At 47.9% G+C, this 26,184-nt stretch overlaps 1 protein-coding gene and 1 long non-coding RNA gene across 10 annotated transcripts in view; one reads left to right on the top strand and one right to left on the bottom strand.

Annotated features, from left to right (window-relative positions):
- The window catches only part of DNM1 (dynamin 1), a 59,808-nt gene that overhangs the window by 9,682 nt on the left and 23,942 nt on the right, over positions 1-26,184 (bottom strand). For 6 of the 9 annotated variants that reach the window (XM_042878782.1, XM_042878780.1, XM_042878775.1 and 3 more), the window contains exons 9-19: positions 24,929-24,996; positions 24,003-24,141; positions 16,300-16,386; positions 16,036-16,106; positions 15,532-15,583; positions 14,202-14,213; positions 12,851-12,964; positions 3,223-3,332; positions 2,575-2,686; positions 1,512-1,523; positions 114-284 (exon numbers count right to left, since the gene is read on the bottom strand). In XM_042878782.1, coding sequence (XP_042734716.1) covers positions 114-284; positions 1,512-1,523; positions 2,575-2,686; positions 3,223-3,332; positions 12,851-12,964; positions 14,202-14,213; positions 15,532-15,583; positions 16,036-16,106; positions 16,300-16,386; positions 24,003-24,141; positions 24,929-24,996 — 948 coding nt within the window. Of the gene's footprint in view, positions 1-113; positions 285-1,511; positions 1,524-2,574; positions 2,687-3,222; positions 3,333-12,850; positions 12,965-14,201; positions 14,214-15,531; positions 15,584-16,035; positions 16,107-16,299; positions 16,387-20,665; positions 20,805-24,002; positions 24,142-24,928; positions 24,997-26,184 lie in introns of all 9 variants that reach the window. The other 3 variants (XM_042878783.1, XM_042878778.1, XM_042878777.1) reach the window with 3 other exon arrangements.
- LOC122184129 lies at positions 8,060-9,316 on the top strand. The gene is made up of 2 exons (XR_006180490.1): positions 8,060-8,116; positions 8,408-9,316. It is a non-coding gene; the product is annotated as an uncharacterized LOC122184129 (long non-coding RNA).

Raw genomic sequence — 26,184 nt, 5'->3', positions numbered from 1 at the left:
CCATTGCACCCCCACCCCAAAGCTCCTTTCAAGCTGCCTTCAGGTTTCTGCCCTCTCCCCGTTTTTCCCCATCCCTACGGCTCTCCATCTCTACCAGTCGGGGTGGTAAGTACATTGTTTATCATGAGGTGCATGATCGTCTTCGGCATGAGGTCTCGGATGGTTTTGTTGACAATTGCCATGTAGGAATCCACCAGATTCCTGATCGTTTCCACTTGTCTCTCCAGCTGAGGATCCATGGAGTGCATGAAACTGTCCGATCCATTCTCCTCCGCTTCACTGGCCTGCAGAGAAAGGCAGAAACAGAACAGTTCTTCAAACATGGTACAGAATTAGTTCTTCCATGACAGCTCAATAAAAAAAAAAAAGGGGGAGAACATGCAGGAAGAGCATGCAAGGAAACTTAAGCCTGTTTTTTTTGAGTTGTGACTGTCAATGCACAGCTCAGTTTGCAAATCTTTCTCTAGAGCTGAAAAACTTTAACAGCAAAGATGCTCTTTTAGTAGGAATTAGCCCCATGAAAGATGGAAGGCAACAACTCCTAACCAATGTCCACAGGCCACGACTCCAGTGAATGCCCAAAGCTGTACTTTTGACTTCCAGCATTTACAGCCTCATGGGAGGTTCTTCATTTGAGCTCTACTTTGCACACCCAGATACATTTCAGACCTGAGAATCACTCACCATAAATTAAGGCTCTCCTGCACACTGCATCCTTATCATTATACAACTGAGGAAACTGATACAGGGAGGCGAGATGATCGCAAGCACGCAGAATAACCTAGAAAACCTTCCAGAACATAAACTGAATATCCTGCTCACAGCTGCTGCCATCTTTTCTTCTGCACAAAGCAGAAGATTCTTGTCTTCTCTGCCTGAAATGCACTGTTTGGATTTCCTTAAGGGAAAGCCAGGAGCACACTTGTCTGACAGCAAGCAATTGCCAGAGCTCAACCACTGGAGATCAATTTCTAAGCAACGGACCATGAAAGCCTTTGCTGCCTTTCTCAATGCTTATTACGAGGAAAACCTGATTTTAAGGAAAAACTTTTCTTTAAACCATCCCAGTGACAAATTTGTAGTACTGCAGAAAATTGCTTATCTACTTTTGCTTTGGGGAACAAAACATACCAGAAAGAGCAAATTCTTTTGTCCATCTGAGCTTTTCCAAGGAAGATCTTACATAATGAAGTAATGGAAGGCCTTAGTGAGAACTGTAAGCTATAGGAAGTGGAAGTCAAGCAGGACAACTCAAAAAAAAATGAGTGTCAAAAGAACAAAAACAGATTTCCAACAAGATCCAGAAATCATATTAAAAAAAAAAAAGATAAATAAAAAGGAAAAAAAAAAAAAACAGGAAAACTCAGATCAAGAACAGAAACAAACAGCAGCATCAACAGAAGGTACAAAGAGGGGAGAACCAAATGCCTCCTGGAAAACAGTGACAAAAGGAAAAAAAGAACTATATACAGTGGGGCCCCAGAAGGCAACACAGGGAGGATCAGACTTACTTTGTCCTTGTCCTGGCAGGTCAGTTTGAGCACACGTGAAAAAAATTAAAACAAAAAAGGGACAAAAATGAAAAAAGATTTTTAGCTGGTCTTAGAATTTGGAGAAGATGTTGAAACAGCACTGAGCAGACAGAAAACCAATCCCACTAACAACGTGCTAATACCTAAGTTACTCTGGAAGAGGAACGATGTAATTGCTTAGCTAAATTGGAAACCAGAATGGGATGCTCTGCAAAGGAAATTGTGTTACTAGTGATTAAGGGCAATTAACACTTACCTACTAGAGTTGTTTGTGACCTCCCACATTGGGTTTTGAAACAGTCAAACTAGGGACCAGTGTTTCTTTGTCACGGCGCTCCATTTGCACACCAATAGGTGGCACATGGCCTTTATGAATGTGCCTAATAGCCCCAGCCTGGTTCAGAGCCAATTTGAAGTCGTGTCACTGCTAAGGCCCTAATCTTCATATTCATACCACATCAGATTGTCAGGAAACACATTTTGGCAGAAATGCAGTCTGTCTTCAAGGGTGACAGGAAAGATGAATGCAAGAAGTCTATTAGGAGCAGCAGATACAAACAGATAAGCAATTATCGCTTTTTTAATGGAAAAACTATTTATAGCAGCTTCCTCTCACACAGAAACAGGAAAAACTTGGAACAGGAACTTATAGCACAGTTCTCTAAAACACTTCTAAAGCAGAGCAGAATGCTGACAACAGCGCTGCAGGATGAGCTTAAGGGAAGAGGAACAGGGAAAACTGCCTCACTGGGAGGGGAAAGGAATGGGATAACAACAGAACAGCTGGGAGCTCCTTACAATGCTGTGCAGTGAACAACACTGAGAAGCAACAGTGCCTGGGCTCAACAGACACATACCACTTAGTAGTCAGGCAAAGACCCTTATACTGGGCATTTATTGCCCATAGAACATCAGAGCTGAGAGGGTTTGTCAAGGCAGCCTTTGCTTGCTTTACCTCCCTTTGAGGATGCCAGGCTTCCTTAAAGGAAGCACCAGAAGAGCAAAAAACCTTAGATTTTCTCCTGGCATGGCTGTAACTTACCCCAACACGTTCTGGGTAGACGCCTGCACGAAGGAAGGAAGCCTTCCAGCTATCCACCTCCTCCTGGGTCTCACAGGCCAGCTCCAGCTGTCGGTAGTCCTTGTAAACATTCCTGAGCAGACAAACATTTCACTCGTACCCATTGCAAAACAGGCAGCTGCACATATTTGACAAATGTATCAAACGACCAGGGGATCTTCTCATCGTTTTAAGGCAGATACGCATAGTTCCCTGCTGACACCCTCGTGATGCCTTCGCAGAGGGAGAAGGAAAATCTTTCATGAGCAAGTCTGAGTCCCCATCTTCGAGCCTCCAGCTCTACCCTAAAAGCTATAAAACCTAACAGAATGTCAACAGGGACTGAAAGATTACCTTCTCAATCCTGCTTACTGTTGGACTTCTTCAGTCAACCTGGGTCCCTCTTTCTGCTATCAATGTCCCTATTCATGCACTAAGAACCATCATGTTTGATAATAAATTTGTACTTCAACTTCTCTTAAAGAGTTCCCCATCCTTCCCAACAACTACCCTTAGTTATCTGAGGTGGATGCACACCTCTAAAAGCACTCATCTCTAATCCTCTTTGCTAAGATTGTATGAATCTTGGCCCTAGCTTCAACAGTTTGGTGTATTGAGATGTGAACATACCTCTGTTCAGTATTGAAGAGAGCAAAGATGTGCTTGCTGGACATGAACCCCTTCTCAACATCTCGTAGTTTCAGGTTGTCCACTGGCAACATGTACTTCTTCTCCTTCTCCTGAAAAGCAGATCAGTAACAAGTCACTCACTGCTCCAGTAAAGGCTCTGCTCAGTTGGGAAGGAGGAGGCTGTCGGCAAAGCAGCCCTCGTGGCACCAGGAGCACTGGGAGGTCCTGCCAACCCAGGTGGCACAGCACTCGGGTCTTCCTGCTCCACAGACTTTAATTCACCTCTTTAAGCTGGTTTTCATTTCATTTTGTCACTGTCCTACGCTCTAAAAGGGTTAACAGTAACCAGTAATGTTATATTTAAGAACAATATGCATCAAAAGATCAAGAGCAGGTCTGGTTACAATACAGGATACTGTACAACTACTCGGACGCTTCCTGGGTTGAAAAGAAGTCAAATAATTGCACTCAGTGAAAATCCCATGCACTAAATAACTGGAAGCTCAAGCAGCATGGGCCCTTTGCTGCTTGGCGACTGTCAGAAGTCACAGCCTAAAGTTCCAGTGATCGCCCTCAGGCAGCTTGGAGGAGCCCCATGAACACCACTGCGACCTTCCAAGCACAGCTGAGTATCTGCACCAAACCGACCCTACAGCTTTGGTCCCAGGTATCATCCTCGTAAGAAACTCCATCTTAGCTCCTGAACTAAGCATCAAAGCTAAGTCAGAAATCATTATTCCTGCTTAGTTTCACATCTGGTTCTACAGCAAATTAGCAGGTGTGAATTTGGGGTGAATCCCCATTTTGAACCTTTTCCAGCTGGATATTATACACCAAAATAACAAGAGAGGGAGCCATCACACTGGTCTCCAAGAGGCAGAACACAGCTATCCCAAGACCAGACAGAAAGAACATGCTTGTGTATGCAAGAATCCAAGTATGACTGCTTTCTTGTGAGCATCTCTGTCTGCAGATCTTCATTAATTAGGAAAAAAAAAAAACCTTTATGCAAAGTGAGAGCAAAAAGCAAGATGGTCAGTGAGCAGAGATCCCAAATATCCATAGAGAGGAGAGGGGCAGGGCAGAGCAGCAGATAAGGATGACAGAGTTGTTGAGCTCAGTCACCCACGGGAGAGCAAGACCAGCCCAATGTCCTCCAAAGTTACAGTTAAATCAGCTCAAGTTTAAGGACACCAGGCGTTACACAGCTTAGCAAAGTCCCAGAGATCAAATTGCTAACTGCTAGATTTATGCAACAGCAACATCCTTAGAAGTGGCATCCAGAAAACAGAAGAGAGAACTTGGGAAGCTGCCATATTCTGTGTTCTCTCCCCAAAAAGATAGTGATCTTTAAAGCAAGAAAGCTCTCCCAAGCAAGTTCCCCTGGAATTTTGAATGTTGCCAGGCTAGATCCTAGATAGGCAAGCATTTCTGTGATGTGTCAGCCAGGCGCTGCTCTCAGCCACGCAGCCACTCTGGGCTCTGTGAGCCACAAACAGCTTCCAGCTTTCTGCTGCTTTCAGTTACGGCTGCGCTGGGTCAGGCTGAACTAGTGACCCAGAAGTGAGGTACACCAACTGCTAACTCTGCAGGCAAGGCAGCCCATCCCTCTGTCTCACAGTGCCTCGGAGGCAGTAAAATGTGAAAGTTGCCTGAGAAAAATCATTCCGTGGTGTCAGAACCACAATGTTCCATGGAACATAGCAGCAATAAGGTCATTCTTCAGGGATGAAAGTCAAACAGTAAGGGAATCCCATGTCCCAGATACGGAAATGCACGCTCTCTGCCAGAGTTTCTACTTTCACCCCTTCTGCGCTGTTGTATAAATGCTGCCAAAGTGATCAAGACAGCACTATCTCTGCATGCTGCTCTTTCCACACACCAGAGGAAAGACCCATGTAACTGCCTGCCAGCAGAAAATCATAGCCCTCGGGCTCCAAGATAAAAAAAACACAACAATCAAACTTGAGGTCAGTGCTGCAAGGCAGCAACCCCCCAACCCACATATGCTGCGCGCAGTAACGAGCCCCTGCTGCTCTCCATCTCCCCACACCTCCTGTAAGTTCCCCCCTTAAGCCCTTCCAGCTTCTCAGTTTTCAGCCCAGCCTGTTTTATATCAACACTCTGACTTCATTTCCTGAATGCAGAGACAGGAAAGTGTGGAACGAGCTGCCAAGGGCTGAGCCTCTCAAAACTTTGGCTGAGCCCTCTGCCCATATGTTAGTAATCCTGCAGTATGTGCTACGGCTGAATAGCATCCTGGCCAAGAGGGGAAAAAGGGCTTCTCTTAAACTTTCAAGAATTAGAGATAGGGAGAGAAAAAGTCAGAGCGTATTGAAGTGGGAAAGATAGTTTGAGAATCACAGTGTTGGAAGCCCCCAGTCTGATCCCAGGAGGCTCGTAAGATCTTCCATCATCTGCAGGAAAAAAAAAAAAAAAGGATCAAACTCCCTCTCATCAGCATAATGTTGGTTCTGTAAGAAGTGCACGTGGTCTGCAAATGAACCTGTAGAGCCATGAGGCCAAAGAGGGGGCAGAAGGGGCAGAAGCACTGACTGACCATACGAGAAGGACCCTGGATGCTGTGTTGGCTATGGAACATTACAGACTTGGGGTTAAACTTCCCCTAATCTGTCTGCTGTGCCTAATCAAGTTACACCATTTGCAGGGAGATAACAGCAAACTACTTGCAGAAGCAGAGAACACAGCAAAGGATTACCCCTCAGCCCCAGCATGGTGCAGATACAGGTAGACACAGATGCAGCTCTGCACTTCACATCTACCAACACAGACAGAAGTGCACATTGTCAGGAGGGAGTTCAGGGGACATCAGCCATTCCCAGTTGTGGGCACAAGCCGCAGCAGCAGGCTGGGAGAGAAACGCTGCAGTTGCAACCTGACGATCTCACACAACTCCGCTTCAGCTTCAGCCAGAGGCAGAGATGGTTTATACAATTATCTGAATGTCTGTTGCTGTCCCGGCAGTTATAACCTCCAAGAAATCCAGAGAACTCAGTGGGCAGCAAGCCAGCCTGACTCAGAGCACTTCCTCCATTCAGCTGCACTGTCCCAACAGCGAGTTACGTTCTCCTGCTCTTAAATACATGTGAAGTAATGCTGGCAGATGCTTGTGTGGGCTCCCCTAAGGTTAGAAATTGGCACTCGCAGAATTATTAGGTCTCAGTTTGTGTTCAGAGAACATAAAGTAATTAAAGGTTTCCCTGTAGCTGTTATGACAAGCATCTCCTCTCGCAGTGAGATGCGGGTCTGTGGGGATGGGAGAAGGAGCACTGCTGTGTTTTGATTTGTGGCTGTGTGTAATGAGGGGCAATTCATCTTTCTTAAACTTCTTAATCTCCCTTTCATAAAAGGCAAAGCTTCGTATTGGGCAAACAAAAGATGGAGTAAGCAAAGCTGCCCCAGAGATGGCTGGGATTGCAGTGAAATCATTTATAATGCTTTGGGATCTCCTCAGTAATTCCCAAATGGAAAAACACCTCAGAATTGAGAGTAAACCTTCTTCATGGACACATACACAATATGTAGCTGTTAGGAAGAAGCCTCTGGAAACCAGACTGGGTTCTCTGGAAGCAAGTTGAGTGTTTCAAACTGAACTTGTTCTCCAGGAGAGAAGCACTCGCAAGCATTCATCTCATGTCTTATTTTCACAAGGAAAAGGCAGCTAGAAGAGCTGAATTCTCGAGCTGCAGCTCTTCCAGGAAGCCCCAGTGACCCTTCACTCACATCTCCATCAGTTTTGGAGAGCACAGCCCACCTGCATCACCCTTTGATCCTCAGAGCATAATTTTTACTGACATAAGTTACTGGACACTGATCACCACTCCAAGCTGCAAAGCAGCTGTAATGGCTTGTTTACAGAGGAAAGCTACATTGGTTTAACTTAAACAACACATCCTAAGATTTTAAGCTGATTTAGTTCAAAAGCTCTGCAGATGCTGGGCCTGGACTCGTGATTAATCACCATCATTACTGCTGGCTTAGTAAGCACAGCAATGGTAATCAGCTGCACACCCATTTCTCACCTGCTCACAAGAACAGTCAGATAGCAGCTGAACTCACATGCAGCTTAATGCAGGGCTGCTTGCACTGCTAGGAAGCCATCACTGCTCGTGTTAGCAGGTTAAGGACCAAAGGGGCCGTACCACCCCAAAGCCCCATCGTGACCTCAGCGAGTCACAGCGGTGCCATCGGCCTTCGCAAAGGGTGAGCGTGCACTTCTCCCAATGCCTGAGCACCAGGCAGAGCTGGAACATCCCTGGTGTCGAGCTGGTTGAGGAGCAGCACTGCACATGCGCAAAGCATCGCACACCTCCAGGAAAAGGAAAGGCTTGGCTACGTGCTTAGGGCCAAAGTGGGAGCTGTGGGTATTCGTATTTTTAGCCACAAATCATAAGTGTCCACCAGCGCGCACAGAAGAGAAGGCGACACTGGAAGGGAGACACGCGGCAAAAACAAAGACCTCTTTATGCCTGCGGCACCGGGGAGAGAGGGAGCAAACCGCATGGGTTAGGGAACATCTGGAATCACTACATGGGAGCCAAGCGCCGCAGAAAGCAACGGCATTCCTCAAGTTTCCATGCGAGGTAGGGAACCTTCCTTTCCCCCGCGCAACCCTACCCTCCAGCCGGCTCACTTCCTGCCAACCTCCGGCCTTCCCAGCAGCCAGCAAGCTCCTCCCTCGAGTCTAGTTAGCTCTCCACTGCCACGTCAATTGAGGCAGAAGGACAGAAGGGAAGCAAGAAGGGAGGGAGCAAAAACCAGAAGAGGGAGGGAGGGAGGCTCTGCAATGCCAGAGATGGTGGGGGGAAAAAAAGACGGGATGTGGATTGCTCCTGCAGTAGCCGGAGGCGAGCTGCGCAGGCAACTGGCCAAGGTGGGTCAAAGGACCCTTTTGAGGACTTGGAAGCAAAGGCCGATCTGGGTTGAGCTCTACTCCGCGCTCCAGGCAAAGGGCCGATCTACAGGACAAGCTGGGCAGGAGGAACTGAGGGTGCTTGGGGCCTGGGAATCCTCCCCACCCAACTCCACCAGCTGTTGTGCCAGATCTATCAAGGAGAAGAGGGGTTGAATGAAGCAACAAGTTCTGCACACCTGGGCGACAGCCAAAACTTCACATTTCCCCTTAGAATTGCAGTAATTGATCTATTTTTTCTCTTCTTTACAGGAAGGTGCAGAGCGCTCCAGGTGGAAACAAGGTACCAGCCTTTGGACACCAGCGCAGGAAGAAGGAGCTTGGAGGCTTGCTCCAAACTGGAAGCACACAGGGAACGAGATCTCTTCCCAGCTGCCAAAAGGAGGATGTTTCTTCCATCTGGACTTGGACATTCCTTCACCCCATCTCTGCCCCCAAAACCCCATCCCAAAGGCAGGGAGGGGAAGGACTAATGAGCTGCTGATAGCCGGAGAGCAGATCACAGAGGCTCCACTCCGTCTGCCCAGTGTTCAGACTACCTGTTCAGGACTACGAGATTGTACAGTAGTCTGCACATTGGTTAGGCTGTGCTGGGATACACCACACACTGCCAGTGCTGCACGGGGACGGCAACACCTGCACGGCAGAGGGACATGCATGGAGAGGGTGGGCTGCGGGGCAGCTGCATGCAGAGTTCACCCATCCCTCAGCCTGGGAGGATAACAGCACCCTTTGAAGCCGTGCTCGATCACTTCTACCTGCCTGCTTACCAGCCTGCTCACATTCTTCTTACTCTCTCTCCACCTCTCCTTCATTCCCTTCTCAGCCATCCATGCTTTCTTTCAGCTTTGTGTACTTGTCCCAGGGATGGCTGCGCTGATGGCTTGTTTCACGTGCTAAGCTTTGCCATAAAGTGCAGAGAGAAACAGGAGGGCCTGGTGGAGCTACAACTGCACTGCACTTTGCTACCTGAGAAGGCAGGATCGAGCAGAGAAAGGTGAATGGAGAGAGGGGAATTCACATCTTAAAGAATGCTGATGTTTAAAAAAAAAAAACAAACAAAAACCTAAAGGATTGAAAGTTGGAGGTTTGAGTGTTCTGGAAGTTGTGTTTGCTTTGATGTTTGTCTGGAAAATAAAAGAGAAATGGTGAGTGAAAGTATAAATGAGGACTGAGTAAGAGAAAAGAGTTTATCCAGGGGAAAACTCTTCTTTTGAAGAAAATAAGTGAATCAAAGAGCTCCACAGATGATGTAAAGATGTTTCACAGAGCAGCTAAGAATGATGTGAAAGCAGCAGAGGAAAAACCTCCGAGCAGACCTGCTTGTTAAACAAAATGGGTGCAAACACCAGGATGCAGCTGGACCAGAGGCACCACCTCACCACCAGTTTGAGGGAATCAGAGCAAAGAAAAGATTCCTACCAGCTAACCTGGGCATCAAGGACACAGACTGGTGGGGCAGAGGTGGGGCAGGCAGGGACTGCATGCATGTGCTGCAGGGGAACAACTTCACTATTGATTAATTATGTATTTTTTAAGTAGAATTGGGTACAAAACACCAAAAAACACAGGATAAGCAGCCAATGGCGGTCAGCAAGGTCACATTATTCCTAGAACAGGAGAGTACCTCTGTACTCCAACCAAAAGAAAGGCATTGAGAGCCCAAGCACAAGCAATGTGAGAGGAATCAACACGAGGTACAAAGAATCTGAAGCATCCTCACATATCCAACCTGAAACCACCAGGAACTCTGCACCCATACCTCCTGTACGCAGACAGGAATCAGAAGGCAGCTGCAGTGCCTGCAACACATGCTTGCACACAGCAAGTAAAGCCATGCTCTTCTCGTGTAGTCATCTATTATGCAAATCCCACATGTCCAGTGGGTGATTTACCTGAGGACAGAAGGTCTACCTGTATCACACGTTCACACAAATTGCCAGAGGAGCAGCAGATCTCTCCATCTGCACACGCACTCCTGTGGACGCTGACAGAGCAGGGAGTACAGGGGTCCCTCCAGCAGGCAGCAAGCTTTACTGACAGCAACACAGGGCTCACTGCATCCTGCCTGCCAGCCCCCCAGCACCACATGCTCTGGCCGTCCCTCTTTTGCATCCAGAGGGAAAGATGTGCAGAGAAGTGGGCACTGAGGATTCCACAGGGGATTCAGGCAGCACTATTTGAATCAAGTCCTTGTAGCATGTCTGCTACAACGCTTCCTGAGCAGCTGGACAGCATGCTGTGGTACTGCTCTGCTCCAGCACTGGGGACTCTGTGGCTTCCCTGAGCAAGGAAATGTTCTATATTGCCAGCAGCCACAGCAGGCTCCTCCCTGCCTCTCCCTCCCACACTGGCCTGCAGCCCCCAGCCCCTGGGAGGTGCAGGTACCACAGGGGGTCACCGGCTCTGGGGGAGGCCAGCTGCCCATGGGGCAGCTCTGCATAGGGCCCAGCATCTGCCTCCCTGAGAGGAGACAGGAAGAAAAACAGCTCGGGAGCGCGCGCGCGCACACACACACACACACACACACCACACCAATGCTTTGGCAGTATGGCAGAGTGGGGAGCCAACTTTCCACCCTCGTCTGGCCCCTCTTTCCTTCCCCTCCCATTCCCCAGCACACTCCTTCAAGGCCCCTCCAGAGCATCAGCAGCCATCTCCCCACTAACATGCAACGCTGGGCCCTTTAAGACATTTTAAGTTTCAATTCCTTTCTTCAGAGGCAGAGGAAAAACAAACCAGCTTTGCGGAAAGACTGGTATTTCACTAATGGGGTCCAGATGTCTCCATTCCTCAGACACTGGTCCTGGCTTGCAAAACAGGGCAGGGAGAGGCCACGTCCCCACTCCCCCCAGCTCCCTGCTAGCCGGGCCTTTCCCCTGACCCCACCACACCATGTCACCCCTCGCCTTCCCAGTCCACCTCCCACAACTCTGCCACCAGCAGGACAGAGCCAGCTCCCTCCTCATTTCCTCCAGCCAGCAGCCAGAGCACAAGGGAACAGGGAGCACAGGGCTGGGCAAAGCCTCCCCCCTCCTCCCAGAGCTGAAGATCACTGTGTGCAGCCTCTAAAAGCATGTGACAATATTTTAGGAACCGCACAGGATGTGAGTCCTCAATCAGTAGGGAAGGAGAAATCCGGGATGGGCACACAGAGGGCCCTGCACTGCAGCCAGCCCTGCAGGACTGAGGTTTGGGGTGGGAATTCCCATGTTTGGGGCTCTCTGAGCAGCCCCCAAAACGCACCAACTTGTAGTTGCGCTCAGCTATGGAGCCAGGTGGAAGTTGCTTCACATCTCTCCCTCAGCCGGAGATCAAGGAGCTGAATGTGGGGACGAATCAAAAGCATGCTTCCCTTTCCCCTCTGCTCCCACTCACGGAGCACAAAGGCTCCTTTCTCAGGAGCTGCTCAGACCTCGTCAGCACTGGCTCTCCTATGTTTATAAGGGACCCAGGCTGGCAGGGAATTGGTTTAATTATGCAGCCCTACATCTCATCACGGGGGAGGGAAACACTGCAGACCTCCAGTTGCTACTGACCCCCAAAGCTGCACACCCCCAAGAGGGAGAAAGGTCCAACCCCCATCCCATGCAACTGGAATCCATTAACAGTTTATGCTACAGTCCTCCCTCCCACTCCCCAGGGGAAGAACAAGGAGTTCTGGTCATCTCCACAATGCAGATGTAGCAGCTGGCTTTCATTAAACTACTTGATGTTTATAACCACTCGATCAGCATATGTAACCTGGAGGAAAGCGAAGCCTCCCCTAGCAACTCTGAACGCAAAAGTCAGGGGTCTTAAAGCAGAGATGCATTGATTTAGCAAAGACATTTAAATGCCTGATTCTTCAAGTATGAAATCGCTGCCTGCTCATGCACGGCAGTGCTATTGCAGTCTCCATGCAGAAGGTGATATTTAGAGGCTGATTCATCGCTATATTTGTCATCATTTTCACCTGCTGAGAATGAAACAAACCCACTGATATAAACTAGATAAGAACACAAGCCCAACTACAGCTCCCAGGCACATCACCACATGCCTCAAAATACCCAAGTGACAAAAAAAAAAAAAAACACAGCAAAGGACAGAGCAGTTTTTGGGATCAGGAGCCCTGATCACCTCAATGCATAACTGCAGCAAACAGGCTCTTCTCATCCCCCCGCACACGGAGTGGGGCTAACCTTATGATCACATCCTTACCAAACCGTCCAGCTAGTTTTCCTCTGTCCAATATAACAATCAGAGAAGACAACAATTATCTTTGATTTGCACAAGAAGAAACACTTGACAATTATATATTCACCGTGGACAATCCTGTCTGCTGACAGAATTATTTTCTACTGAAGTAGAAAGACACCAATACTACAGAGCCAGAATTCTTAATATTCAAGACCTTCAAGAAAATCGATAGCATAGGACCATCTCAGTGACATTCCACACATCACCATATTTTGATCAGCAGCGTTCTGACCAAAAGAATTTCAGGAAAATGCATTAGTTAGCACACTCAGTGCAGGAACGTAAGGCACAGTCTTGTTTCACAAGTTCAACAATGGAATCCTGGAGGGGCCAAGTGCACTTTACCCAAAGTCAGAAGGAGCCAGAATCTGAGCTGCCCTCAGCTCCACAGCCCCCGTTGCTATACTCAGAAGAGCCACAGCTTATTCAAGTTGCAGAGCTGATCTAGCTACTCACCTCATCGTCCTTATACCAGGAGAGGTTCTCTGCTGTCAGGACAAACCAGTACTCCTTGGAGCCACCCTTCATGATCCCAATGTTGTTGATGGTGAGCCAGCCCTTCCGGATGACCTGTGAGGTTGGAAGCAGTAAGCATTAACTAGGGTCCTAAAAGCTTTAGGTGACAGAGGAAAGAGCAGAGGGTACCCCTACACACAGAATCATATGGAAAGACAAGGAACACCGTGCTCTCTGCTGCTGCCAGAAGAGCTCCCCACTCAACTGACCAGTGAAAACCTTTGCCTCAAAGGGGCTAGGAATAAAAAGGATGCAGGAAGGAACCTGGTTGTGCCTTGTACATTCTGTCAAGAGGAAAGAGACACAGGAAGAACTGCATAGAGTGCCTTGCAAGCAGGCACAACCTACAGAAGCATCAGGTCACAGCAACACACCCAGAAAAAAAAGCATGCCCAGAGAAAAACCAAGTGAGCAGCACACCTTCTGGCACACTGCAGGTGGGGAGCACCTCACCCAGCTCAGGGGTGGGGGGGAAACAGTTCAAGAGAAAGAGATGGGCAAGCAACTCTGATGTAACTGAGTTTTGTGACAAGGAGACATTAAGTATGTGAGAACAAAATGGTGCATCTGGAATTAGTACCCTGGACTTCAGCATACCCATGTATTTGAGTAATTAACAGAGCAATACACGTTCCTATAGGTTAGTCTATAGAGAAGCCAGGCTGTTACTCTCTATGGAACTCCAATTCACCATCTGCCGTTTTAGAGCCTTACACACCAATAACCAAATGCAAGTATGCATCAGCTTAAAGGCATTATCTTCTGTGTCTTGCTGGACCCTTAACACCCAGATACATCTGCGTGCAACGTGTGCACCTCAGTGAATGGGTTGCTTGTTGAAAGTGACCCAGCAAAGAAAAAAAAGCATGCAACTGCACTGTGTATCAGCAAGCTGCACTGTGTGAGCAGCCTACCACAGAGCTGCACAATCCTTCAGCCTGCATCTCTTAGAGTTAGATGTGTGAGTACCGGATCTTCACCTCACTGCCACTGTTAGAACTGGAGACAGTCCTATTCTCTCAGCGGACAGGAGGGGGCAGTGAAACAGAACCCGGATCCCTGGATCGCTGCTTTTCATCTCCACCCACTTGCAGATGTACCAGCAGCTCCAAGAATTTCCTTAGCACGCAGCACCTTTATACCTTGTTTCTGCTTCACGTGGGCCTACTGCCAGCTGCACTCCTCTCCCCTTCAGCAGCAGAGGAACTAATTTTCCTATACACTGTTCTCACCTTCCCAGATGCAACATTGATGTTCATTAGCACACCCTACTGAGCGGCCTTCTACTCACCAGGATCTCATCCTGCAAAGGGGAACCATAGCAACAGCAGCAGAGCAGAGAGCAGGAGAGGAGCAAAGAGAGGAGAAATTATTACTAGGAAAGCTGGAGCAGGAGAAGTGAGGCTCAAAAATAAAAATAAATTGGAACCTGATGCCAAAACTCATATCCCAGGCAAAAAGAAAAGCAATCCCCATCCCAAAACAAAGCCTGGCAAAAGGAAAAGCCCAAGGATTTCACAGGTTGGTGCAGAGCTTGCCCTCTGTGCTCTGGTTCAGTCAGCTCTCCAGCAAGGTGCACTGCAGAGCATCAGGCTCAGTACAGCAGCACTGAGATCCCACAAAGCAGATGCTTGCCGGTCCAGCCTGACAGCCTGTATGCCAGCAGCACTGAAACAGTGCATGTATGTGTGCAGGAAAAGGTGATCAAACATGTTCCAAGATAATGGACATTAGGAGTGAAGGTTTTTTGAAAGATGACAAAATGAAAGCTTTTGCTTCACTCTCTTTGATGGTATCCCTACAGCACCTCCTAGTCTAGACAGCCTTGTCATTTCCCCAGCAAATCTAGGGGTCATTAGCTCCTTTTTAGTTGCATGTGCAATCCCTGCAACTCCTGAAAGAGTAAGTGTACTCCACCCCTCCCTTGTGCTTTCTCCCAGTGAGCAGGTTCTCACACAGACAGTGCAGCAATGGCTATACATCACCCTCTGTCTCCCAGTGCAGAGGGCTGAAGTATTTCCACTGAAGGTTTCCATAAGAGAGACCATGGACCTCTGCAGAAAGTAATGGCCACTGGTGGGAAAGATAACTAGGATTCACAAGTCTGTCTTGTAGCACACCTAGCAGTAATTGGACTGGAAGAGGGAGTTCACCTGATTATTAACTGGCTCACATGTGAATGCATCTACAAGACCCCAAGCGTTCTGTACTCCCTGACTCAGCAGAAGAGCTGGCACAGCTAGTGGAGGGGCTGAAAACCCTGGGAGATATACAACACTGATACGGATTTCTATCAGAAATTCTAGACCAGACAGCAGGCAGTGAGCTTACTTGGTACTGTACCCCTTCAGACTGTATGAGACTAGATCTCGATCATCAAGCTCCCATTTACCTCTAAGATGTTTTCCCTCTGTTGTTGCTACACACTTGGCTCTTTACAACTGTTCTGAGCCTAAAAATTCTCCTCCAGGTGTAAACAGAGCTTGGCAAGTATAAAATAAAAACAAAAAGCCACAACTTAGAGCACTGCTGCATCCAGCCCAGCAATTGTCCACCTGGTAATTCCCAGGTAACAAACATGTCCTTCTTGCAGCAGTGAAGGAGATGGAAACTTGGCCTACCTGGTTGCCAGCTGCCTTCTTCTTGCTCATCTGGCTGCTCCTCTGCTGAGCACTGCAAACAACAGTGGAGACATTCAAAACTCCTCATGCTCTTCTTGATCACCTGCAGTCTGCTCCCACCACACAACTGTTACAGTGAGTTCATGCCCCTCACCGCAGGCTTCCAAGCCCTCATAACCCAATCCATCTCCACCTGCACACTCAGCCTTGGTCTACTCGTCTTCTCAATCCCACCTGAATCACGTTCGGGCCACTAACCCTCCACAGCTTGACACAAGCTCAATGCCCTAACTCCCCCTTCTACTTCATAAGCATCCCTAATCCTCCTCCCCAGAGACTTGGGATATGGAGTCATTGAAAAGGGAAGCGATACTGAGAGTCAAGCCATTCTTCAGGACCACAGCATGTGCACCAGGACCTCTGCAAACCATTTACTGAAACAGCTACAGGACAGAGCCACAGGAAACACACTAAGAGAAGAGACAACAGGGGAATAGTGCTTACTTGGCAAACCCAATGAAATCCTCATGGTTTGTGTTCATGTAAGCCAGCTCGATGTCTATTAGAAGCATAACCTGCCAAACAGAGGCACAGACAGAGCAAGACATTAGTGACTGATACTGCTAGTAAAGCAGGAGCAGACAGAGCCTTGTGCATAGTTCATCTCATCAGCCCTCTGCTGCCAGCTGCCCCTTGGCTCAGAGCCTCTAACCCACACTGTCCCCCACCCCATGTCCTCTTCCCTCTTCCCCACTCCTGGTCACCCACCTGATCTTTGGTCCTGCCTTCCCTCTCACGGATGTGAGTTGTCACGATCCTCTCCATCTCCTCACGCAGATGAGGGTACTGGCTGAGCTGCAGGAGAGAGAAAACACGTGCACAAGGGAAAGGGAGGTATAAAGGCAGCGGGGGGAACAGCCCCCTGCACGTAGACATGCACACATACACCTGCAATCAGTTTATTTATTTTTTAAAGGGGAGTTCTGAAAAGCTGGACTTGCAGACAGATTTCCCAAGTTTCTGAAGGTCTGCTGAAGGCAAACTCAATTCCCTTTTGCTTTGGGCCTCAAAGAATTGCCCTCCTCACTCCTACAGCAACTTCTCAGTGAGACCTGCACCAAAGCCACCATTTGTGATGCTCGTCAGATGTGAACACACATCAGTTAGGTTTGTTGATACTTTTCTCATTAAACATTGCTCTGGATGTTCAACAGCTCATACACAGGTGAATGGCCTGTTGACACAAATAGCTAAATCCTATGGGATGTCTCCTTGCAGAGAGAACTGAATTTCAATGCCCATTTGCTGGGTATTAAGCAAAATCACTTCTCCATCAGCATCTGCAGGTAGAGACAGAAGGTCTGGCAGGCTGCAGGGGGAGGCTGTGCTCTGCTCTGGGCATCCAGGTGCTGCTCTCTGCCTTTGTTGGGGCCAGACTCCATAGCTCAGGTTTATACTCACATCATGCCCATCACATTGTTTTTTTTCTACATTATTGAGAAGGGAATTAATTCCTGAGTACACTTTACTGTGTTTAGAGAGAAGTATCCAGAGATCATACATGAGAAATCCTTCACAATGAGCACCCTTAGAGCACCCTTAAGGCACCCAGGTTTCACACAGTACCTACATTTCTACCAACCAACCATGAAGTCTCAAAACCTTTCAGCACCGCTTGCAGTCAAGTGAGTTGCAGTAGCTTGGAACTGAATTTGAGAATTAGCTTTGAGACTGCCTGTTTTCAAATGTGGAGCTTGTTTTCGACACCAATGACTTTGCAGAGGCAGAAAAAAGTTCCGCAAAGAAGTGAGAGTCAGTGTTCCCCACCACCACTTTGCCTTGGAAGTGCCAACTGAGTGTTCTCCATAGGCTTTACAGTTCAGGCAGCTGGTTGCTTCATAGATACACACAAGCTAAGCTTCCTGTTTCCTTGGGGGAAAAGAGGGTTGGCAAAGGATAAATAGGAAAGTTATGTCAAACAGAAAAAACAGGAAGTTGGAAAATCTCTAAGCAAGTCGCAGCTTTTTTGCTTCAAATGAAAAAAAGTCAAACAAAACACACATCGACCCTCTCCCTGCCACCCCCACCCCCACCATTCCAAAGGCAGACAAAGAAAACACATTATGGTTTGTTCAGAACCCAGGTCATCCAGCAACATTAATGTGCAAAAGTAAATTGGCAGCATTAGTCCCCGTGCAGCAGCAGATTCTAACCCCAAGCATGCATAGGAGAAGCAAGGGCAGGCAAAGAAAAGTGACACGGACAAGCCACAAGATATCACAGCCACCAGGGAACATGCAGTAGGGCATAGAGGGATGAGGAGTTATCAGCAGTATGAACAGCACCCAGAAATGCCATGACTCTGAAAGACAGGAGAGCAGGGACCCTTCAAGGGGTGAAGTCTGTCAGCCTGGGATCACATCACAGTTCAAGCAGGTTTTCAATTCTGTTTCAGCTGGATTTTCCTGTTTGATCAAATACAAGCTCACAGCCCTCTTTGAAAACCATTTTGTCCCAGTATTTCTTAGCTTCTTTCTCTGCACATTCCAGGTCCATGCCAGCACACAAAGATCGACCTTCAGCTGAAGGGATGCTGACTGCAAGGCCTTCCCTGCATTTGGGAGATGCTTCAGTGCAGTCTGGCACAGAAGTTCCTGCTTTTGGAACGACACTGGCTAGGATGCTATCCTCCCAAAACTAAGGCTCTGTGTGCTTGTACTGTACCAGCTTTCTGTTGATTTTGGAGCTGCTCTCCATTTTTCCAACTGGAAGAAGCTCAGGATCAGACTGGGCAGAGAATGCCTGTTAATGGCAGCCTGTGCTTCAGCCCTCAGCTCTAATCACCTACTGACAATCAGCTGCAAATCTCTCTTCAGACAGGAAAGCTGTGCTTCCATTGCACACAAGGAACAGATGGGCTTGCCTACATTCTTTGTTAACACTCTCGTATTATTCCATCTATGCAGCTTTATTAACCACACACAAAGATTTCTTCACCATCTGGGGTGAAATGAAATAATAGCGACAGCACACAAACAACACCACACAACAGTTCAGGACAGCAACAAACCAAGGCTACAGGACTGCTCAGCTAATTCAAAAGGTGTTAGCCCAAGCTGCCTTCCTTCCATGAAGCCTTGCAGGGCTTGGTTCAAAGGTTTGGTTTCGACATCTGAAAGGCAGCATCGATCCACACCACAGTGGGCTGAGTGTTACCTTACAATTAGCATCAGTCCTGAAGTAGCCTTTTCCAGATGCCTCCCCTAATAGGGCATGCTCTCATCCAGGTGAAGCAGCTAGGGCTATAACATGCAAGATAAACACTGTGAATCAGTTAATGCCCCTGTGCAGTGACTAGCCTTTGTCTGAAGCCATCAGAACCCACCTGACACTGGTTGCTAACCAGAAGGGTCTATGGCAGTTTCAGAGACCTGGCTTTCTACCCTCTTTCAGAGCAACAAGCAGGCAAGATAAGCCTTCTTACCAGACGTAGACATTTCTATTTAAATATTAAAGCCTTCCTTTTCTGTGTTTTTTTTTTTTCTTCCCAATATTACTATCACTAGATACAGTAATTCAAGCAGTTATTTCTCACAGAGTCACTCATCTCTACCATTTGCCTCTCCAGCCTCTCAGGCTAAATTTTATTACAGCCATTAGCTTCCTACAGCACCCTATCATCACTTTTTTTATTGTTTTTGCAGGACATATTTTGGTTGCAACACTTTTGAGTGGATCACCCATGGGTCCTCCACCACATCATGGGTTAAAACCTACAGAACTCTGGCTGTCAAGCCGCTGACAGTATGACCCAATAACACAGCTGAGATTCAATAGGTGGTGTTTTCATGCTTCTTCTCCCTACACCATCTACAGAGGATATCTTCTGTCAGATAATAGTGCCAAAGAAGTCAAAGCCATCAAATAGAACTTGTAAGAACAGGCTAAAATGGAGCCACTCTGCCTGGCCACAGCTGCTTAGCAACAGCAGCATCTTCACGAAATACAGCAGGCAGAGCTCAGGGCACAGAGATGTCTCCTTAGGGGAGGTGAGCTCCATATTCCTAAGCACAACCAGGCCTCATCAGCTTAGCTCCCACACCAACTGAGCTCATATCACTTATCTTCCCTTCCTTCCCAATTTGAGGCTGTATGGATGGCGATTCTGCAAGAACAGAAATGTAATTTTCAAGGCTTCAAATAACGAGAGAAACAGCCCTTGCAACTCGGTTTCCCAGAACATGCTACTGCTGTGCCAGACAGATTTCTGCCCCCTTGCTCGTAAATTTAACACAAATTAATTGCCACATCTGTCCTGATTTTCAGGAGGCACGTGGTGCCCCCTCCTGGACAAAGCTGGCCTGGGAGGCAAACCCACTGCTGCCCCAGCCCTATGCGATGTGCACCTGACACCCGTGGCACTTTCCCTTCCAAGTGCCCCCTGAGGCCTCACCTCGTATGCTTTGCAGTGCAAAAGGGAAAGCGTCCACTACCTCAACTGAGCACAGTCCATGGAGCGAGGTACCAGCAGGAGAATGATGTAACAGGAGTCATGCATGGAAGAGCTTTTCCCCCCCCAGCTCTTTTGGGTCAGTATTCTGTTTACTCTGTGCATCTCCTGGAGAATAGCTTGTGCTTCAAGCTTGAATTGATTGTTGTTTTGTGCCCAGCACAGCACTCTGTAGGCAAGGTGAGGCCTGCTGATACTCATGCCATGAGGGGACATAATCTGGCTTCTTTCCCCATCTCCTACATAGAATTTTTAGGGAGGGGGTCCCAGCAAAAACAAGGAAGGAGCTCCTAATATGCAGGGACTGGCACAGTAAAGGGCTTGTTCCACGCTGAGCTGAACACCACTGAGACACAGAGAGGAGAAGGGCACAGTGCAGAGGAACCACTGGGTCCCAGCCCACGTCTCAGCCCAAGAGCCCATCACTAATGCCCACTGCTCCTGATCCACTGCTTCGAACCTGCACTGACGCCTGCAGATGGCTGCTCTCCTTCAGAGCATCTTTGCATCCCTTCTCTCTCCCTCGGTTTGCCATCAGTCCTGTGGTGTTTGCAGAGAATCAGCACAAATGTGTGTGGGAAGGGGGTTGGCGTTGACCTTTCTTGGTGTTTTTAGTTTCTTTACCTTTTCGCTACACTTTCTGATGGTGGATGTGAGCTCACTCACTACCATATCCACACACTTCAGACTTGGCTCCTTCAACTTCTGCACCTGCTTTTTCACTATGGCTTCAAAAGCGAGGTCAGGCGTGAAGAGACCCGTTCTGCATGGCAGGGGCAGGGTGGGAGGAAGCAACAAGGAAGAAGAGAGCGAAGCAGAGAAAGAGCAGAGGAGGAAGGAAAGAAGGAAGGAGAAGGGAAAAGAGAGAAAACAAGGCAAAATGAGAAGTGAGATTTTGGTTCACTCCATTAGCTTACTGAACCAGGTGAGCATTACTATGGGGCCTGTTCACTGCCAAGTATCAGGAGAGTCTACAGGCAAATGGATGTGGCAGAGGGAAGGAGGTGGAAGCAAGTGGGCTGGTGAAATGGTGAGCTGTGAAGAGCAAGATGAACGGATGGCAACCCCCAGGGATCAAATGACCTCCTCCTGAAGAAAAGCTTGTTCAGATTTTAAGCTGCTTGCCACAATGAGCCACTGACTCTTTCCTACAGGCTCACCATGCTTTGTTTCCCCTCGTCTCAGGCATTTCCCTCTACTTCACACAGTGGTTATCCTTTCCATGTAATTCCAGGCCTGCACAGGAGCTAGGCTAAGACTCAAAGGTTTGTCATCTGCATCTTGTGCTGGCAGGAGGACTGAATGGAATGGATATGTCTCAGATTCAGATAAAACACTCCATTTACAGAGCATCATTTGCCTTACTCGCCTTCCTGGCAACAGATAACTCCTCAGTAAGACCAGATGTAGCCAATGCTTAGGAAATACAAACAAGCTACAGGGCCTGCACAGTTGTACAAAGCATGTCCTGCACCAGCCAACCTATGGCACCAGACCCAGTACAGGCCTGCTGAGGTTTATATGGAGGTATTCCATGGCACTGACACTGTATGAAGTGCTCTGTATCCTCAGGGGCTCCACTACGGCAGAGCAGAAAGGCCACAAACTGCAGTTACAAAATAACATGCTATCTTAATTTGAGACTATTACTGCATCCAAAGATGTTTCTACAGCACATCTTTAACACTTTATAGCTTCTACCAGGTGCTCTCTGGGACACAATCTCAGTTACTTTTTTAGCACAGCATAATATAGTTATGAGTGCTCTCGGGGGGATGATGTGCCTTTGATATAGGAATGGAATCCTGCTCTTCCAAAGGTGCAGCTCCTACTCAAACATGGGGTGCATACAGCTGACAATTCAGAGCTAATTATAAACACCACTTTATTTAAAATCAGTTACGTACCTCTTTGTATCCCTACAGACAACATCTGCAAAACCCCAAGCAACACCACTCTGATAACAGTCTTCAACATGCTATAGGAACAACAGTAATCTGCCTTTTAAGCAGCTAAGAGGTTTAGAGTACACCACAGGACTCAGCTTCGCCCAGCAGCCTCTCGAGCTGTCGGAGCAGCCCATTCAGAGCAAACCCGAGGTACTCCTGGAGCTCTGTTCACACCCTCAGACCTAGCAGCCATTCCTACATGTCCAGCAGCCTGCTAACCCAGCACTGTGTGCACCGCTCTGAAGGCCAGGCTCACAGGTCCTCACACAAACAAACAAAAACCCACACAACCAAAAAAATATATATATATAATAAATTGCTGCCTTCATATACCTAAGTACCACCTGAATGATGATATTGTTTCCTGAAACAGAAAACTGTAACCATGACTACTAGCACACACAGCAACCAGCACTGCAGTCAGCCAAATTCTTAGCAGTGGGATCGATGCTAAAGTGGAATACTGATCCTCAGCCTTTGCCATTCCCCCTTCACATTCCTGTGGTCTCTTCATCCCCCCCCATCTCCCAGCCTGCTGTACCCACCACCTGATGACCGGAGGAACCTGCTGCTGTCAGAACAGACAGTCCTTTCACTATTAGAATCATCAGTAAAGAAGGAACAAAAATGATGAAGAAAAGTGGGAAATGTATGGAAGGGGGCAAACACAGACAATGAGTGCAAGATTTTGAACAGTAACTGATGGATGAAGAACAATCCAAGACAAATTTCAGAGGGCACAAAAAGGAGAGCCCTTCTGATCCAGTTAGCAGGCAACTCTGGATACTTGGCAGCCTGAGGGCCTGTGCTTACCTGTCACCAGGCTCTAATGGCAATTTTCTGGGTGCTCCCCACAGTCACACACCCCAAGAAAGAATAGCAGGACAGAAAAAGAAAGCTCCTCCAGCACACTAGAAACCTGAGCAAACTCCCTGCATCTGCTTTGCTCTTCCAGGCTGTCCCAGGGGCAAAGAGAGTGTCTGCATGCCTGAGCCCTTCTACAGCGGCTCCGGGCCCTAAGGGCTAGGCATCTCTGCAAGTGATGGCAGCTATCACCACTTGGGCACCTCTCCCCACCCTTGTAGGGACAAGGTAGCTCCAGACACTCCTGCAGTGCCCATTTACCTGCACTTGAACAGCCCGTGGCGATTCCAGTCTCCAGTGCCCATGCTCCCATCCTAACTCGAGTGTCTTTTCACCAGCACCCAGCCCTGGCTGAAGCAGCAAGCCATGGCTGAGAGGAATGGCACGTATCTTCCTATCTTGCTGCTTTTTCAACCCCAGCCTCAGAAACAAAAGCTTCCGCATCCAGAGGGCAGAATTAAGGCAAGCTCCTTCCCCAAGCTCCAATAAATACCAACATGAATTCCAAATGATGAAGCCTGGAGCTCTCTTGAAGAGCCCAAAGGTGGATTGACTTTCCTAACTTGATCCTTCTCAGCCATGTGCTGCTCTTCCAGAACAGGATATGGACCAAGCCAACCAAAAACCAAGCCAAACACCACAGGAACGCTTCCCCACAACCACTATAGCCTCTGAAGTTCAGCCCCACACACTCAGCCAGGAGCACTCTGCCCTGATACTAAAGGCTTGTTTGGGATTAACCCTCCTAGTTCTAAGAGAGCAGAGGGAACAAAATTTAAATCCCAGCTTGGAAAATAAACTCAATCTAAATTTAAGTCAAATGCAGCCCCATAAGAAATATCCATGGCTTAGGAAGGAATCAGGAGTCACATGCTTGGGACTGGAGGCACAGAGGAGACATCTCCAGAATCCCTCTGCTCTGAAGCATTTCAGGAACAAGCTCACTGCCCACGTTTCACAGTGCTTCCTTTTCTGTTTGGCTTGTTGGCTGGATCGTCCCAGGCTGGTACCGCTCAGGTCTAGTCATGCTGAGGAGGTGGTCAGAAACACCGAGTGCTGCTGCAGGCAAATCCCTGCCCCGGTCACAATGCTGTGCCGCAGCCAGAGAGAGGGGTGGAAGGTGCCAGCTCCATGCTGCCTCCAGTTACCTTCTTGGTGCACTGTCTAACGGTATTGATTAACTCCGAAATAACCATGTCCACGCATTTCAGGCAAGGCTCTTTAATCTTCTTCACCTGCTTTTTCACAATGGTCTCAAAGGCCATGTCGGGTGTGAAGAGACCGGTTCTAAACACCCAGGGTAGGGGACAAGACAAGGCGGGGGGGGGGGGGGAGAAGGGGCAAGGAGAACGTCAGGTTACACACGCATCTCAGACCAGGCACCACCACCACTGAAACCCCGCACACAGGGCTGGGAGCACTGTACCCCTCAGACCAGTGCTGGAGTCCAGAGAAAACAGGGATGCTTGGCACCTCCACAGAGGAGCACGGAAGGGCAAAATGGATCCCAGTTGGACAGCAGGCACCAGAGCCCGGTCACCTTCCCAGGAACAGCAGGACTCAGTGCCTCAGGACTGCACTTTCTGGCAGTTAACCTTCACTGAGGGGGAATGCAACTGTGTTTGCTGACTGCGCCCTGGGACTCAATCCCTGGGGCTGCTGGGTCGGGCACCCTAATGCTCCCCCCTCAGATCTCAAAGGAGGTGGTGCTCAAGGCCAGCAACTGTTTTGGATGTTGGTAAAAATGGAAGCATAATGTGAAAACCAATATTTAAAACTCAGTGAAGTAGCAGTATGGGCTTGCATCCCTCAGTCCTTTCTTATGTAGAAACAAAGAGGGAGAAAACTAGTCACCAAAGCCGTGTTACCTTTTAGGCTTCTGCAATTTTCACATGAAAACAGAAAGCAAGCTACTTCGTCCCTATTCCCAGATTCAAACGACCAGGGTGTCCAAGGAAGTTCTCTCCCTTGTGGCTGACCTACCGTACCTCTGAAGTCTTCAACTCCATTGGGAAGGTCTAGAGGTATTTACAAGACTACGCAGCCAGTGGTCTGCCTAGTGCATGATACGTGCCTGATACCATGGATGTTCTTGATGGCATAGCTGATCTCCCGTCGCAGCTCCTTCTCATCAAACTCCATCTGCACCAAGAGAGTTTTTAATCAGAAACAGGCTGATGTTTGCACAACCCCAGCACACGGAACTTTAAAAAGAGGTCCCACGCCAGGATCATGTGACAGGTGAATGTTAGCCTAGATGTTGGATGCAGAGCCCAGCCATAAAGCTAGCATTGCCAAAGCAGACATCCTGGACAAAAATGAACAGATAAGAATAGCTAAGGGCCTGCATTTATAGGTGCCAACCTCCCAGCAGCTCCCAAGGAACTACTTAGAGATAAAGCAATAGGATTGAAGCACTAGATTGCTTTCCAAAACAAACTGTTTTGTCTCCTGAGGCTTAATATGAGGTCTTGGCAGCTGCTTTCCAGCAAACACCTCCAAGAGATTTAAAATTCACATACAGAATTGCATCATCTAATACAAGGCAGGCTCTTGTATTACACTAATAAGGAATTTAAATGAAAAAGGAAACAGCAAAGTGCAGAAGATGGGGGAGAAGAATGTTTTGGCTCTTAATGTTTTCAAGCAGACAATAAAAGTTTTTCTCTATCACTTCTGATCAGGTTGGTATATTTGGCCATCCAGGAAACCTCATTCATAGAATGGGTTGAAAAGGACCTCAAAGATCATTTAGTTTCAACCTCCCTGCCATGGGCAGGGCTGCCAGCCACTAGACCAGGCTGCCCAGATCCTCTTCAGCTATGACATCTGTAGAGCAGTGCCTACACTATTTCCATAGAAGAAAGACAAGAAGTAAGGCCAAGTATATCTCCATCCTCTTTCCTGCCTCTTGCAAATGCATTAGGGCAGATTTCGGCCCAGTTTGGTGCCTGAGATCATGGCAATACAAGTTTCAAAGCTGTTTGCACGTATATGCAACTCAAAGTACGTATCTGCAGGAACATTCAGACATTGATGTGCTACTGTCTGTGTTAAAAGGAGGTTATTTTGCACTGCCTTAGGAGTTAAGCAAAAGAAATATTAACTGCGGGGAGAAAAAGCAAAGTTGTCTCACAAGAACAGGAATTAAGAGAGAAGAGTATTATGAGAAGGTTCCAACAACAGAAACGACCAGAAGTAAAAATAAGGTGACAACATCAACTATTGAAAGTCCAAAGAGGGGGGAAAATAGATGGTGAAACATGTAAAAAGTAGCAAGAAAACAGGAAGGAAAAGGGGAAAAATTAGGAAGAAAGGAGAGAAAGAGGA

This window comes from Lagopus leucura, unplaced genomic scaffold (assembly GCF_019238085.1).
Source record: "Lagopus leucura isolate 7727_CA_CO unplaced genomic scaffold, USGS_WTPT01 Super-Scaffold_100022, whole genome shotgun sequence".
NCBI lineage: Eukaryota > Metazoa > Chordata > Aves > Galliformes > Phasianidae > Lagopus > Lagopus leucura.
The sequence above is the reverse complement of the archived record's forward strand: the minus strand, read 5'-3'. Positions and strand labels throughout refer to the sequence as shown.